General features: G+C 43.6%; 1 protein-coding gene across 4 annotated transcripts in view; it reads right to left on the reverse strand.

The window, feature by feature from the left end:
* AGBL2 (AGBL carboxypeptidase 2) overlaps positions 1 to 17,672 on the reverse strand; it is a 95,050-nt gene that overhangs the window by 54,571 nt on the left and 22,807 nt on the right. For all 4 annotated transcript variants that reach the window (XM_073604427.1, XM_073604425.1, XM_073604429.1 and 1 more), the window contains 2 exons: positions 12,020 to 12,139; positions 719 to 907 (listed from right to left, as the gene is read on the reverse strand). In XM_073604427.1, the coding sequence (XP_073460528.1) occupies positions 719 to 907; positions 12,020 to 12,139 (309 nt within the window). The remainder of the gene's footprint in view (positions 1 to 718; positions 908 to 12,019; positions 12,140 to 17,672) is intronic.

A 17,672-nucleotide genomic window follows, 5' to 3' on the forward strand; every position in this document is an offset into this window, starting at 1 on the left:
CAGGCTTCCCCTGGGGCCGCTCCTTGTAGGTCGGACATTGCTGGAGTTGCTCCTTAAACAAGTATAGAGGATGAGACCCACGGCATACTTATTTAACCCCCAGGTTCTATATAATGTTATTGCACTTATAATACACACAGATGTGCTGGCTATTAGACAGATATGTCAGTGATTATTAGAGATACCCGTCAACCTTTCCCCCTAGGATCTAACCCTAAGACACTAATAGGATGCTGTTTTCTTCACATGATTACCGTTAACCTGTTTAGATGTATTGGTTGTTTCAACTATAGATTCCGTCTCTATTATGACGGTGGACACAGGTTGAAGAAGTCATAGGAGTCTCATTACACACATGCATCAAGGTTTTCGTAAGCAGTTTGCACCATATGTTCTTCTCTCTCTTTAAAGCACATCCTTTTAATATGTGTGGTTTTGTATACTTTTATGGTACTACACTGTGATTTTTGGGATCCTCCCCCCTTTTTTTTTCCCTTTTTTCTTATTCTGTACCCCCTGTATTATTATTTGTTATATTTGAAAATAATATATAATAAAGATTATATAAAAAAAAACAGGAAACAAAGCACTTTGCCTTGCTTTGGAGTGGGACTACTTAACAAAAGAGTGATTATTTTTCATGTCCAACTGTGAATTCTTTATAAAAGAAAACAAGAAAAAAAAATCTTTATAAAAAGTTTTCTTCATTTATAATTACCAATATGAGTGATTTCTCCAGGAATGATCTCACATTCGGTAGGCCAGCGTGGAGGTTTCAGGAAGCCATTTTCCCTGAAGGTAGAGAACAGATCCCGGGGCTTCCTGAGACGTGGGATTATTTGTCCTTCCTGATTATCAAAAACAATCTGTCTGCTCTTAAACCCGGTGCTTTCTAGCAACAGCGAGTCTGAAAGAGAAAGAGAAAAACGGCATTCAGACCTAGGATTGCCACCTTTTCTTTAAGTCAATTCCGAACACTTTAGCGGCGCAAAGCAATTTTTTCTATAGTATAAGCGATACATATAGCTTGCGAATAAATAATATTTCTAATCATATAAAGTTAATCACAAGAGTCCCCCTTTACATCAGAGACCACAGAATTCCCTTTTATACCTGAATCTACAGAGTTCCCCTTTTACATCTAAATCCGCAGAGTTCCCCTTTTACATCTGAACTTGCAGAGTTCCCTTACACTGTAAGGGGGGACTCTGTAGACTCTGATGTAGGGGAGAACTCTGGGGACTCTAACATAAGGGATGCTCTGGGAACCCTGATTTAAGGGGGAACACTGAGAACTCTGATGTACAAGGAGGACTCTGATGTAAGGGGGAACACTGCGGCCTCTGGTGTAAAGGGGAACTATGATGTAAGGGGTGCTCTCAGAACCCTGATTAACTTTAGTGTACTCACTCGGAGGCAGGAGAGAAGGGGGGGCTTCATTCACAGACAGGAATGGATGGTGAGCTCACTCACCCCTTGGCAGTCAGCGCCTCTCATCCAGATGTATCTGCGACTGCTGGGCTTCAAATTTCCTGCCCCTGCTTTCCTTTTTTTGAGGCACAGTGCCGGGGATTGGAGTGTGGGCAGACACAAAGGGGTAGGGGGCGGGGGGAAGAGGAGCAGATTGAGCACTCTCTCCTCTCCCGCCAGTATGTGGGGGGGGGGGGGGGCGGAGGAGGGGATGTTAGTGCTGGCTTTAGGCAGTGTGAAAAAGTGTAACAGACACTCTCGGCTTAGACAACTGTAGCCAGCAAACAAAACAGAAAAAATTTGTGCTGAACCCAAAGAAAAGAGCAAGCAGCCAGCAAAGTTCGTTGATATCAAACAAAAAGTCACGTTAAAAATTATTGCGGTGCTAAAAAAAATAGTTCAATAGATATCTGAAGAGTGGGAGGAATCCAATCACATCTTCAGTGTGAAGATGTAGAGAAGTCACTCGTCACCACGTGATAATGTAGTCTGCTTACCAGAAGGTAATGAGGATTAGGCATGAATGGTTATCTCTCAAAAAGCATCCAGCGAATCCAGCCAACCGGAACCCTTTTTCCTTTTGATACTCAGCACCATCTAGTGGCCATAAAGTGCTATTTTCCCCATTCTCTCTTGAATTGTTGAATTTTATTGAATTCTATCTGCAGAGTATATAGCCCAAGAACATTCTATTTTTCCCCATTTGCACAGAACAAATTTAAATGCAGTTCCAATGGACGAAAACTATGCAAATTATTTTCTATGTACACCCCAGAGTATGCTGCAGAGTCACAGTGAATGGGGGGCCATGGTGAAAGATCAGTGCTGTGGTAAAGAACGTGGATTATACAGTATATGCTATGGGGGATCGTAGGAGTTGTATTGTAAAAGATTAAGCACCTTCCAAGCCGAACATGATTACTGATGCTCAGGGGAAATTATATGAACGCTTGAATAAAATAACATGACATTATCACAAATAATACTTCTTATTCAGGTTCTTTTCACAAATGAGCACAACACATTTAACATGTTTTTTATTCTTGCAGCACTTACTTCCTATACAGCTCTCTGAATTTGATAGCATAACATTTCAAGGCTGCAAGGAAGTCGCCACCAGTTGCTGTGATTGCAGGTTTAAAAAGGGAGCAGATAGTTATACAGTATATTGTCCAGCAGGTGTCACAGAGTGCAGATCCAACTCTGACTAACATCTATATGGGAGAGTATACAGAACTGCTCAGCCCCCGAGAACTGTCCTCCTAATATGCAGGCTTCTTCCAAAAAGTTATTGGATCAACATAAAAGCCAGGCAACTAGCAATTTCCAGGAAGATGGATCAGCACTGTCAGCCTCCCTATTCTCTTAGTACAAGTTTCCTTTCATTTAGATATTGTTTGCTGGAGACTGTATCTGACCAAAGAACGTAGGGTTGCCACCTGTCCAGGATTCACCCGGACAGTTCGGGTTTTGGATCATGTGTTCGGGTTTCAGACCACCTGAAACCCGGACACATTATTCAGGCCGGACTATGGCTTCCCAGCAGGGTTGCTGGCTAGAGTTGTCACCACGTGATAATGTAGTCTGCTTACCAGAAGGTAATAAAGATTAGGCATGAATGGTTATCTCTCAAAAAGCATCCAGCGAATCCAGCCAACCGGAACCCCTCGTCAGACAACAACCTCCGTGTAACTTCCTTCATATATATACAACTCCCAATGATCACTTCAGAGTTATGGCTTTCAGGCATGTAGTCATCATAAACCCAGAGAGAGAAATGAAGGACCCATAGTGAAGCCCGTAACAGTATGTAAAAAACTTTAATGTAATAACTTACAATTCATGTCTTCAGAAGACATCCGTTAGGAAGAAACATGTCAGGCAGGCTGACATCCGTACGCTGATTGCTTCAGCTGATTGTCCTTTCTTTGATGCATGCTGTTTTGAACCTCAATTGTAGGTTATTACATTAAAGTTTTTTACATACTATTACGGGTTTCACTATGGGTCCTTCATTTCTCTCTCTGGGATTATGATGACTACATGCCTGAAAGCCATAACTCTGAAGTGATCATTGGGAGTTGTATATATATGAAGGAAGTTACACGGAGGTTGTTGTCTGACAAGGGGTTCCGGTTGGCTGGATTCGCTGGATGCTTTTTGAGAGATAACCATTCATGCCTAATCTTTATTACCTTCTGGTAAGCAGACTACATTATCACGTGGTGACAACTGTAGCCAGCAACCCTGCTGGGAAGCCATAGTCCGGCCTGAATAATGTGTCCGGGTTTCAGGTGGTCTGAAACCCGAACACATGATCCAAAACCCGAACTGTCCGGGTGAATCCTGGACAGGTGGCAACCCTACGTTCTTTGGTCAGATACAGTCTCCAGCAAACAATATCTAAATGAAAGGAAACTTGTACTAAGAGAATAGGGAGGCTGACAGTGCTGATCCATCTTCCTGGAAATTGCTAGTTGCCTGGCTTTTATGTTGATCCAATAACTTTTTGGAAGAAGCCTGCATATTAGGAGGACAGTTCTCGGGGGCTGAGCAGTTCTGTATACTCTCCCATATAGATGTTAGTCAGAGTTGGATCTGCACTCTGTGACACCTGCTGGACAATATACTGTATAACTATCTGCTCCCTTTTTAAACCTGCAATCACAGCAACTGGTGGCGACTTCCTTGCAGCCTTGAAATGTTATGCTATCAAATTCAGAGAGCTGTATAGGAAGTAAGTGCTGCAAGAATAAAAAACATGTTAAATGTGTTGTGCTCATTTGTGAAAAGAACCTGAATAAGAAGTATTATTTGTGATAATGTCATGTTATTTTATTCAAGCGTTCATATAATTTCCCCTGAGCATCAGTAATCATGTTCAGCTTGGAAGGTGCTTAATCTCAATATTTGGCTTACATCTGGTAAGCGCAGTAGTTTGACGTTTCCACTTCCACTGTTGCTGTTTATTCACCACACAGGATAAAATCATATGTTTTTTGTATCTAACAATTCCACCTACCTTATTTTATGTGGACATTCATTTGGGACTGCATGGACTGTATTAAGACCTTTTATTCATTATTTAGCGCGGTTTTCGTTTATTAGTACGTGATAATGTAGTCTGCTTACCAGAAGGTAATAAGGATTAGGCCTGAATGGTTATCTCTCAAAAAGCATCCAGCGAATCCAGCCAACCAGAACCCCTCGTCAGACAACAACCTCCGTGTAACTTCCTTCATATATATACAACTCCCAATGATCACTTCAGAGTTATGGCTTTCAGGCATGTAGTCATCATAATCCCAGAGAGAGAAATGAAGGACCCATAGTGAAACCCGTAATAGTATGTAAAAAACTTTAATGTAATAACCTACAATTGAGGTTCAAAACAGCATGCATCAAAGAAAGGACAATCAGCTGAAGCAATCAGCGTACGGATGTCAGCCTGCCTGACATGTTTCTTCCTAACGGATGTCTTCTGAAGACATGAATTGTAAGTTATTACATTAAAGTTTTTTACATACTGTTACGGGCTTCACTATGGGTCCTTCATTTCTCTCTCTGGGTTTATGATGACTACATGCCTGAAAGCCATAACTCTGAAGTGATCATTGGGAGTTGTATATATATGAAGGAAGTTACACGGAGGTTGTTGTCTGACGAGGGGTTCCGGTTGGCTGGATTCGCTGGATGCTTTTTGAGAGATAACCATTCAGGCCTAATCCTTATTACCTTCTGGTAAGCAGACTACATTATCACGTACTAATAAACGAAAACCGCGCTAAATAATGAATAAAAGGTCTTAATACAGTCCATGCAGTCCCAAATGAATGTCCACATAAAATAAGGTAGGTGGAATTGTTAGATACAAAAAACATATGATTTTATCCTGTGTGGTGAATAAACAGCAACAGTGGAAGTGGAAACGTCAAACTACTGCGCTTACCAGATGTAAGCCAAATATTGGCGGATGGCTTAAACCCAGCCAGGGCCTTTAAATGATGATCCAGCCAAGTCAAGATGATCGCATCCGTCTCATATGTCCAGTCCGTCCAAATTTAAATTTAAAAGAAATATAGCACAAACATAGCGTAATACTGATATTAAAAAACCAATACGTGAAGAAAAGTGCAACACTCAAAAATTAATCATAAATATCATATGTCATCCGAGGTTGTCACAGCAACCATGGATGGTGAATGAGTGTCATGCAATCATGCAAAAAACGTGAATTGGGGAATAGGTGCAACACCCAATCTCAATTAGAAATCAGGCAATAAGAGCTATAGTAAATCACCCAAAAACAATAAAAACGTGAAAAAAAAAAAAAAAAAAAAAGGAGACCATTGACAAACAGCACATCGCATGCACGGGCTGCTTACCAGATGGCTAATTCAAACAGGCAAAGTGTCACACAACTCCACTTGTGAAAAGGATAAGAACACACCAACGAGTCCTAGGGGATATTCAGCTTACCAGACATCCTCACATAGTAGGCAAATGACACACACAGGCTCCTATCCGGGGCAGCGTGGACGCGTCCTGGCCAGTCAAGCCAAAATTCAGCGGGACATACGAAGTAAAAGCCCAATAGTGTGATACTGTATATCCAATTTATTAAAAAATAGAATGCACTTACATAAAGAAGTTTAAAAACAGCGAGAAGTTGGAGCTGGCCAGCACTCAAACAAAACTCCCGTCCACACAGGGCAAACGTGGTGACGTCAGCACGTCCCTCCCAGACGCGTTTCGTCACAACTGACGTTTTCAATGGGGAACGGGGAGCATGCTGAGCCACCACGTTAAATACCCATACCAAGCCTCGCCCTGAGTTCCGTGAGAGGAGACACACGGCGCCATCTTGGATAAGGGCATCAATATGCTGTAATGCCAGTTGTGATTTCGTCACAACTGACGTTTTCAATGGGGAACGGGGAGCATGCTGAGCCACCACGTTAAATACCCATACCAAGCCTCGCCCTGAGTTCCGTGAGAGGAGACACACGGCGCCATCTTGGATAAGGGCATCAATATGCTGTAATGCCAGAAACCTAAAACCAGCAAACAGTCAGACGCCATCGAAACATATGTAGCATCAAGGAATCCCAAAATTATAAAACATGTATGTATATACATCATTTAAAATGTATTCAACCCCATTCAAATACCTTCTACATATAAAATGAAATAATATAGCCTGAGAAAAAAAACTATTATATAGAACAACCAAAATAAGACTGCAGGGATCCATGGCATTATACCCCACACAGTATTACTCATACCACATGGGTCCCCATAGTAAATCATTATGTGCAAATAGAAATAATATATACAAAATTCAAATAAAATATAACAAATAAAGTAAATATAAAAATACATATTAATGAAAAAAAAAAAAAAAAAGTGCGAATTAAAATTTACTGCACCAACAAACATGGAATTAGAAATTATTGAAGTCCATCCATACTCGTGTGAACCATAGATAAGGCAGGGCCTCTTAGCCAAACTGAACCACACATAACTACCTAAAAAAACAGGTAGCATAGCCCAACCCAGCCCAAAGTACTATGTCCAAAAGAGAAAGAATAATGAAGCCCATAGTTTGAGAAAGGGTCAGAGTTCTAAATTGCCCATTGATTCAAATATGAAATCCATATATATATACAAAGTGAATAAATTCAGTTCCCCCCTCTGCATAACCACAATCATAGATTAGGAATTGTCAATAAATGCATTGACATCTACATCTATGTTGAGTCCATAGGGTGTGTAGCTTTTAATTCTATGGCCCCAGGACATCTCTAGTTTGGAGATGTCCCGTACCATAGAGCTACCTCGCCAATGCGGTTGATATCGGTCAATACCCAAAAAGAGGGTGTTAGCAGGGTTCCTGTCGTGTATTAAACGATAATGTTTGGAAACTGAGTGATTTTTAAAACCCGTCAAGATATTGGTGACGTGCTCATTGAGCCTCACCTGGAGGGGGCGTTTAGTCCGCCCCACATATTGCAAGCCACAAGGGCATTGCAACATGTAGACCACCCCTTTGGTGGAACAGGTGATAAATGGGGTGATAGGGTGGGCTCGCCCAGTTACAGTAGACACAAAGGACTGAGTCCTCCTATTGTGGCAGGAACTAAGAGAACACACCCGACACTTGTTACATTTATAAAAACCTGTCAGTTGGTTAAAAAATGTTGTCCTGGTAGTTGGAGGATCCAGTACTCCAGGGGCCAATTGGTTCCTCAATGAAGGAGCACCCCGAAAAACAACTTTTGGTTTAGCTGGTAAAGTCTCATTCAGCACTCGATCATTGGTGATGATATGCCAATGCTTGGAGACCAGTTGTTTGATCTCCTTGTGCTGGAGGGAATAGGTGGTAATAAAAGGTACCCCAAAGTTATGATCCGGAACATGAGGCCTAGGTTTATCACATAGTAGAAGCTCCCTATCCATATCATGTACATCCCTCAAAACAGGCAAAAGACTCTCCCTAGAGTAACCCTTTTCTAGGAATCTACCCGTGAGAGTGTCACTCTGCCTTAAGAATGTTTCTGGATCAGAACAATTCCTACGTAATCTCATGTATTGGCTTTTTGGTATTGCATTAAGCCACGGTCTATAATGACAGCTTTCTAGAGATATATAGGAATTGCGATCACTTTCTTTAAAAAAGGTTGATGTAAGCAGGCGACCATCCTCTATAGTTAGGGTAAGATCCAAGAAATGAATTTGGGTCTGACTCGCCTCAAAGTTTAGATGGATGCCTCGATCGTTTACATTCAAGGAAGAAAGGAACTGCTGGAGATCCTGGCCTTCCCCATCCCATAGGAGGAGGATGTCATCTATATACCTGGCCCACAAAACAAGGTGAGGACTGCGGTGGGCATAGATGATATCCTCCTCCCACTTGGCCATAAAAAGATTCGCCAAGCTGGGGGCATACTTAGCCCCCATCGCAACACCACGGCTTTGGCGATAAAATTTATTAGCAAACCAAAAATAATTATGTGAGGCTGCAAATATAAGTAGCTTCATAATAAAAGAAATCTGTTCTGGGGGAAGACCTGATCCCCTCTCCAGAGTAACCCTCACCGCATCCAAACCCATTTCATGGGGAATAATAGTGTATAGGGAGGATACATCAGCACTGACCATCCACATTCCTGGTTTGACAACAATACCAGAAAGGAGATTGAGAACATGGCGTGTATCCTTGATATAGGAAGGCATTCTTTGAACAAGGGGCTGAAGAAAGAAATCTATGTATCTGCCCACCCGGGACGTGATGGAATCTATGCCGCTCACAATCGGCCGCCCCGGGGGGCAGACAGGATTTTTATGAACCTTGGGTAGGTAATATATGATGGGAGTTTTGGGGGCTTTTGGGATTAGATAGAGACTCTCCTTATCCCCCAAGATCCCCAACCTTGAACCCTTAGAGATGATCCTACGAAGTTCCTTAGTATAATTATTTATGGGGTCCGCAGGTAGAGGGGTGTAAGTATCAGTATCCCCAAGGATCCTGGCCATTTCTGCCAGATAATCCTTCCGATCCAATACCACTATCCCTCCCCCCTTGTCCGCAGGACGGATGACCAACTCCTTATTCCTGCATAAGGATTCCAAACTATCCTGCATTATTCTTGAGTTTTTGGCATTTTTTATTTCCAGCTTCTCCAAGTCTCTAAGGACCATATCCCTGAACACTTTCAATGTAGGTGCAAGTGTTCCAGGTGGGTTAAAAAGGGATGCATTGGCCAGGCCAGAGTGAACAAATTGGCCTGCCGGTTGGGAATTTCTAACAATGGGATTCCCAATCATATATCTTTTAATGTTGAGTTTGCGAATGAACTTGTGTACATCCATGTATGTTTGGAACCTGTTAAGGCTCCTTGGGGGGGCAAACTTGAGACCCTTATCTAAAACGACTTTTTCAGAATGAGATAATTCTTTAGTACTCAAGTTAAAAATCCCCTGCCCAATTACACCCTGGCTCTTTTTTGTTCGCAATCTCCTCCCCCCTCTAATTCCTCGCTTCTTTCTACCGGTCTTTTCAGGCCTTGGCCTGGCCTGGAAAAACCCCAAGGTCCCAAACCCTGAGTAGGTTGGACACTATGATTAGGTGTAGCTGGATTTTGAGAGGGGTAGGCAGCAGGGGGAATTTGATTACCCTGTTGTGATTCATATGATCTCTGTGGGTCTGGCCTTCCCTCGTATGGATTCATGTCGTTGATGGGGAAAAACCTATTTTGAATAGGTAGGTTATTTTCCCAATCTGGGATATATGGGTCCTGATAAGGTGGTTTCTGAACCGGATTATATTCCTGATTGGATCTCCACCCTTCTTGGTACCCCATGTTGTAACCCCGGCCTCTATTGGAATTAAATGGACCGCGCCCTCCTCCTCCACTCTGATGATTACCCCTCCAGGGAGGTGGTGGCATATGTCGTGTCCACCCTCCTCTTTGACTGTAATTGGGCCCAGACGGTCCTGGGTTATGGGGATATTGAGGGGGGAAGGCATTGGGTTTGGTGGGCCCTACTGGTCTGTGAGGGGACTGGTATCTCTGGGAGCCTTTAGGCATTTTTTCCAGGGGACCTTTCTTGGTGTTCCTACTAGATTGGGGCTGTCTTGGAGGGGCCCCTAGGTCATCTCTATGGCCCTGGTTGGACACCTCCATCTCAGTGGTGGTCTGATCTATTGAGTCTTCTAGCATTCTTTTTTGCCACTCAAACACCATGTTATTACAGTAATCATTTAGATCCCGGTTATATTTTTTCTTTTTTTTGAGTTTTTGATCTTTTTCCTCCTTCTCCAGGACTTTCAACAAGCCCTGGGACCTCTCTCTATATTCATCACTGTCCCTATTGGCACTGAGTTTTTCTTTGATGGTTTTAATCTCAGTGTCACGTGGTGACAGCTGTAGCCAGCAACCCTGCTGGGAAGCCATAGTCCGGCCTGAATAATGTGTCCAGGTTTCAGGTGGTCTGAAACCCGAACACATGATCCAAAACCCGAACTGTCCGGGTGAATCCTGGACAGGTGGCAACCCTACGTTCTTTGGTCAGATACAGTCTCTAGCAAACAATATCTAAATGAAAGGAAACTTGTACTAAGAGAATAGGGAGGCTGACAGTGCTGATCCATCTTCCTGGAAATTGCTAGTTGCCTGGCTTTTATGTTGATCCAATAACTTTTTGGAAGAAGCCTGCATATTAGGAGGACAGTTCTCGGGGGCTGAGCAGTTCTGTATACTCTCCCATATAGATGTTAGTCAGAGTTGGATCTGCACTCTGTGACACCTGCTGGACAATATACTGTATAACTATCTGCTCCCTTTTTAAACCTGCAATCACAGCAACTGGTGGCGACTTCCTTGCAGCCTTGAAATGTTATGCTATCAAATTCAGAGAGCTGTATAGGAAGTAAGTGCTGCAAGAATAAAAAACATGTTAAATGTGTTGTGCTCATTTGTGAAAAGAACCTGAATAAGAAGTATTATTTGTGATAATGTCATGTTATTTTATTCAAGCGTTCATATAATTTTCCCTGAGCATCAGTAATCATGTTCAGCTTGGAAGGTGCTTAATTTATTTTTATTTATTTATTTTAGGTACTTATATAGCGCCGTCAATTTACGCAGCGCTTTACATATACATTGTACATTCACATCAGTCCCTACCCTCAAGGAGCTTACAATCTAACTCACATTCATATACTAGGGACAATTTAGACAGGATCCAATTAACCTACCAGCATGTCTTTGGAGTGTGGGAGGAAACCGGAGTACCCGGAGGAAACCCACGCAGACACAGGGAGAACATGCAAACTCCAGGCAGGTAGTGTTGTGGTTGGAATTCGAACCAGCAACCCTTTTTACTGCTAGGCGAGAGTGCTACCCACTACACCACTGTGCCGCCCCAATCTTTTACAATACAACTCCTACGATCCCCCATAGCATATACTGTATAATCCACGTTCTTTACCACAGCACTGATCTTTCACCATGGCCCCCACTCACTGTGACTCTGCAGCATACTCTGGGGTGTACATAGAAAATAATTTGCATAGTTTTCGTCCATTGGAACTGCATTTAAATTTGTTCTGTGCAAATGGGGCAAAATAGAATGTTCTTGGGCTATATTCTCTGCAGATAGAATTCAATAAAATTCAACAATTCAAGAGAGAATGGGGAAAATAGCACTTTATGGCCACTAGATGGTGCTGAGTATCAAAAGGAAAAAAAGTATGCTGTTTAGCTCTACTTTGGTGGCCATAATGTGAGATTTTCTACATTCACACTGTTTTTTCCAATAAAGAACATTTAGTCTGCAGAGAATATAGTCTGAGAACATTTAATTTTGCCCCATTTACACAGAATTCATTTACATGCAAATTTGATGAATGGATAGCTATGTAAAGTTTTTTAAAATTACACCTCTTTTGTGTGTTGCCTTTTCTTTAACCCACAGGAAATTGTCCCTATCATGGAAAACCTCTCAGGCCAAAATTCCCAGGCCTCTGGACTTTTGTTGGACTTACAAATCAGTTTCTTCTGGTCACGGGAGAATCTGTCTGAATCGCTGTCTGTAGGGGTTTGTTCCTTCTTTCTGTTTCTCCGGGCTGGACGCAATAAAATCTCCTCTTCTTTCACTTTTTTTTCTGCAATAAACATAGTTTTAAATTATATACATATATATATATATATATTGTAAATGTATATAAAGTTTATAGGGGGGGCGTGGCTTGCGCCGCATGGAGTAGGGCGCACTGAGAGCTCTCTCCGCCGAGACTCCTGACAATTATCCTGCAATCTCCTCACACCCACCGCTGCCGCTCAGCCTTGTGATCAGTGACTCCCGGCTATCGTTTGATACAACCCTTGGCTGATTTCAACATGTCCAAATGGGGTAAAGACCTCCACGTAGACCCAGACCATGCAGCCTAAGATGACGCCTGTTCCTCCCAGTCAGCAAAAAAAGCTGCCCAGAAGCTTTTTGCCAAGTTGCTGCCTAAGGATACCCCGGCCAAATCGACTAAAGGCCTGGCGCAGGCTACTGCTAACCCTCCTGCAGAAACTGAGACTGAGGCAGCGTGGATGGAGGATCCAGCACAACTGCTATGAGACACAGAGTACTCCTGCTATCTAGCAATGATCCTAATATACATGAGACAAGATCCAGAACCCACGCTTAGAGAGATCTTTGCTGCAGTCTCCTCCTGTAATACTAATCTCACCCACCTGACCACAGAGATTAAAAGGTGTAAAGCAAGAAGTTGCATTGATCCGGCAGGATATGCAAAAATTGAGGGATCGTGCGGCTGCACTAGAAGGCCGCATGAGTAACATTGAGGATGATGTGGCGCCATTACAGCATGAGGTGTGCCAAGTGCAAAATCTCACCTCTAGCCACACTGCACGCTTGGAAGATATGGAAAACAGACTCAGGAGAAATAATATGAGGGCTGTGGATATTCCAGAGTGAGCTGAGGGGAAAACCCCTGTTGCCTTTATTGAACACTGGCTCCTGGAAACTTTTGGCAAAGAGGCATTCTCTTCTATGTTTGTGGTTGAGCATGCCCACTGGGTGCCTGCTAGGCCACTTTTTTCTTTTTTTGTTTTGAGTTATTATGCCTTCTTCATTATATACTATGAAGGCCTTATGTGGGACTACAACCTACAGTTTGCAGAGTGTTCAGGTTCTCTTTCATCACTGACCAACTCTGAGATATCCCATGCATGTCTGTTAATGTGTTGGGTGCGCAGTCCTGCACTGGCCTACATGCATGCAGCTTACGCATCACTGTTGTCACTATATGTACAGTGGGCATATATCTACTACAGCTCTATCATACCTTTTGTTTAATGTGTTACTGGAATGGCTCATTATGCCCTTTTCTCTTAATGCACTGGTTCTGTGACGGTTAAATATAACCTGCTTTCCTGGAATGTGAGGGGACTGGGGGATGGAGTGCAATGGCAGGCGCTCTTTTCTGCCCTTAGATTGTATGGCTCTGCGTTGATATGCCTGCAGGAAACGCATCTCCAATCTACTACACTGTCTGTACTTAAACACCGGGTCTATCAGGTGCAGTTTCACTCAGTTCACTCATCCTACTCCAGGGGAGTTAGTGTTTTAATTTCTAATGACATAACCTTTACTCTGGTCTGCTCTCAAGTGGATGACCAAGGCAGATTTATTTTTCTACTATTTAAATTGGCTGGTATGCTGTGCATTATTGCAAATGTCTATGTCACTCCCCCTTTCTCTTCCGAGGTTTTAAATTACTTAGCACAGTTTATAGCCCCATTTACTGTGCCCATTTGGGTCATGGGAGATTTTAATAACCTCTTAGACAAAACCCTGGATAGATGGTCACCTCACAGTGGACGCGCTGCTGACTCTCGGGGTCATACCCCATTTGCCAGACTGATTATGGAGCTGAGCTCGGGGCATGTATGGAGGAACAGATATCCTGATAGGAAATGCTACTCCTGCTATTCCTCAACACATAGAGCACTGTCCCATATTGATCTCTGCTTATGTAATCCTCTAGCTATGAGTAAAGTTTATTTGATTGAATATATCCCACGTAGCATCTCTGAACACTCCCTCCTCGGAGCACAGATCTTTGTTTCGGGTACTACTGGGGAGAGACTTTGGAAATTAAATCCTTTCTGGCTACAACTATTTCTATCCACAGACCCTATACCCAGAGCGATTGCTGACTTTCTAAAACATAATAAAGATTCAGCGGCAATGGGATTTCTACGGGGTACCCTTAAGACGCACCTTAGGGGCCTTCTTATTCAACAAATTTCCTCTATTAAAACTAGTACTAGAGAGTGAGAATTCACGCTGTTGGATACGATCAAGAAAGCGGAGGAATTTTATATTGCCAATCCCTCACAGAATTCTGAACGTAGCTGGCTAGAAGCTCAGACTCTATACCGACAAGTTGTGCTCACTGCTGCGTAGAAGAGATTTTTCCTGCAGCAGAGATACTTTGAGGAAGGGGAGAGCATGGGTCACTTGTTGGCTGTGCTATCTCACTCACAACAAGCTAAGTCACATATAGATGCTATCCGTGACTCTACGGGGGTACTTATCTGTGACTTGGAACAGATGCCATCTGTATTTAGGGATTTCTATCAGGATGTATATTCTTCTAAGGTTGATCCCACGGAGGAGGAGTTGGTGCAATTTTTGGACCAATGCCCTCTCCCAACTTTATCCCCCAGTGCTCGTAAAATGCTGAATGAGACTGAGGCCGCGGCGGCGATGGACAATAGCAAATCCCCAGGCACTGATGGTCTTCCAGCAGAAATGTATAAGAGGTATGGGGAGTCTCTTCTTCCCTCCCTCTTAGATACTTTCAATGCAGCCCTTAAATGTGGATGTCTCCCCCATTCCATGAATGAGGCAGTCATAGTAGTGATTCCCAAGCCTGGAAAGGACCCACTGTTGCCAGATTCTTATAGACCCATCTCTCTTCTTAATACTGATATTAATTTGCTAGCTAGGGTACTTGCAACCAGACTGGCGAGTGTGGTATCTGGCCTGGTGCATCTGGACCAATCGGGTTTTATACCTGCTAGGTCCACAGCCTTGAATATTTGTATTCAAGCTTCCGGTGGATAATCTGAGTAATAGAGCGTTTTTTTCCCTTGACGCTGCCAAGGCTTCTGATAGCGTTGAGTGGAGATACCTTTGGGCAGTGTTGTGCAAATTTCAAGTTGGAGACTTCTTCCTCTCCTGGGTGCAGTTGCTCTATGCGGCTCCTAAGGCAAGGGTTAGGATTAACGGGGCCCTTTCAGATCCTTTTATATTAGAGAGACCAGGCAGGGGTGCCCTTTTTCACCTCTGCTCTTTGCTCTAACAGGGTTTATGTGCTTTAGTCAACCTACCACTAATGCCCCCAATACTACCCCATGGAATATGTTCATTGCTGACTATCTGTATCTCTGCCCCCCCCCCCCCCCCCCCACCATCGCCTAATTTAACCACTTCAATACCAGACACTTTCGCCCCTTCCCGTCCAGGACAATTTTCAGCTTTCAGCTCTGTCGCACTTTGAATTACAATTGCGCAGTCATGCTACACTGTACCCAAACAAAATTTTTATCATTTTGTTCCCACAAATAGAGCTTTCTTTTGGTGGTATTTGATCACCTCTGTGTTTTTTATTTTTTGCTAAACAAACTAAAAAAGAACAAAATTTTTGAAAAAGAAAAAGTTTTCCTTCGTTTTGGTTATACAATTTAGTCGGGAACTGATGAGGCAGCACTGATATGTAGAATTGATGGGCACTGATATGCAGCACTGATATGCAGCACTGAGGGGCACTGATAGGTGACATTGATGGGCACTGACTGGAGGCTGTGATGGGCACTGACAGGCAGCTGTGATGGGCACTGACAGGCAGCAGTGATTGGCAAATAGGTGATACTGATTGGCACTGACAAGTGGCACTGATGGGTAGCACTGATGTTGAGGTACTGACAGGTTTTACTGCTGGGCACTGAGATGGGCACTGACTGGCACTGTGGTGGGCACTGATTAGCACTGATATGTTTTTTTATGGGGCACTGACTGACAGCTTATGGGCACATTTTAAAAGGTGTTGTGGCACATCTGAGGGGGCTCTGCTGATAATCAATATGCTGATTATGAGCACAGACCCCCCCTCTGACAGGGAGAGCCGGTGATCGGCTCTCCCTGTCAGCGCGAGCCGAGAAATGCAGTTTACCGGCACTTCCTGGTTCACGCAATGATCAGCTTTGATTGGTCACAGCTGATCACGTGGTAAGAAGCCTCTGACAGAGGCTTCTTAGCACGATCGGAAATGCGGGGTGTCATACTGACACGCCGCACCCTCGATTGCCGCGCTGCGCGCCCCCCACGGGTGCACGCCGGCGTGTTATCCTGCTGGATGTCATATGACGCCCAGTCAGGATAACAGAGCCACTTCCCGGCCGTCATTCTGCATACGGCGAGTGGGAAATGGTTAAAAAAACCCTCTAACTTTTCGGTCATCAGATCTGCACCATCCTCATTTAGGTGAAGTCCGTCCCTTCTATAGAACTGGTGACTGAGTGACAAGTCGGTCCAGTTCTCCAGGAACCCAAACTCCTGTTAACATTGAATGATGACCCGAGAATTTGTGCTCTCTTACTCTAGGGTGCATGGTGATACCTAATATGTGTGGCACACCTGTTGTTTTTATATGTGTGTGTGCACCCAACGCACACATTTGTGTTCTCATGTATGTGCATTTTTTTGTTTTTTTACTGTTGAAGCTCAATAAAGGAGAAGTACAGCCAGAGCTCATTTGGCTGTACTTCTTCTGTGGATCACAGGAGTGCAATTTGTTCTGCACTCCTGTGGCCCGTTTTCAGCAGACAGCGGACTGAAGCCCACTGTCGCCTGACATCACAGAGCCGGCTCGGGCAAGATCGCGACCATATGGTTGGGATCCGTGCACATACCTGAACCGGCACCTAGCCCAGCCTCTCACTGAGCCGTTGACAGCCTGAGCTGGCTGCTCCCACCCCCTCCAGAGCCCAGTGCTCCACCTAGGTAAAAAAAGTATTTCCATATTTCTCTTTTAAAAGGAAGAATTCCATGCATGGGGTATTTTATACATAGTTACACTGGTACAACTAGGATGTAACTATTTATATGCCATACCTGGCCAATGCCCCTGGAAGCTTGAAATCCACTTGCTCCCGGGTCCTTCACAATGCGGCTGCACTTCTGCTAAGCAATAACAGAAGGAAGGCTGCTCAGCACAGACGCCATTCAGAGAATGCTTTGTATTCTGTTAATTTTTGCAAAGCGTTCCTTGATTGGATGAGGTAGAAAGCGTGATGTCACTGCCCCGCCTCTCCACCTCATCAGATCAATTAGAGACAGCTTTGCATTTGTTCAGAGAACGCAATGCATTGTCTGAATGGTACCCGGGCCAAGCAGTCGAGCTATTGTGTAAGCATTGCAGGAGAGCAGCCGCTCAGCGCGGGACCCGGAAGCTGAGTGTAGTGGTGTCAACTTCAGTGATTTCCATCTTCAATCCAAAAATTTGCAGTTTTTCCTCACCACAGGGTGAGAGGAAATCTGGGGACAGCTCTTTCAGTTACAGCTGTTCATGAGGGAGTTTCCACTTACTTTGTAGTTAATTCTTCTCACTTCCTGTT

The sequence above is a fragment of the Aquarana catesbeiana genome, linkage group LG11 (assembly GCF_042186555.1).
Source record: "Aquarana catesbeiana isolate 2022-GZ linkage group LG11, ASM4218655v1, whole genome shotgun sequence".
NCBI classification, from domain to species: Eukaryota; Metazoa; Chordata; class Amphibia; order Anura; family Ranidae; genus Aquarana; species Aquarana catesbeiana.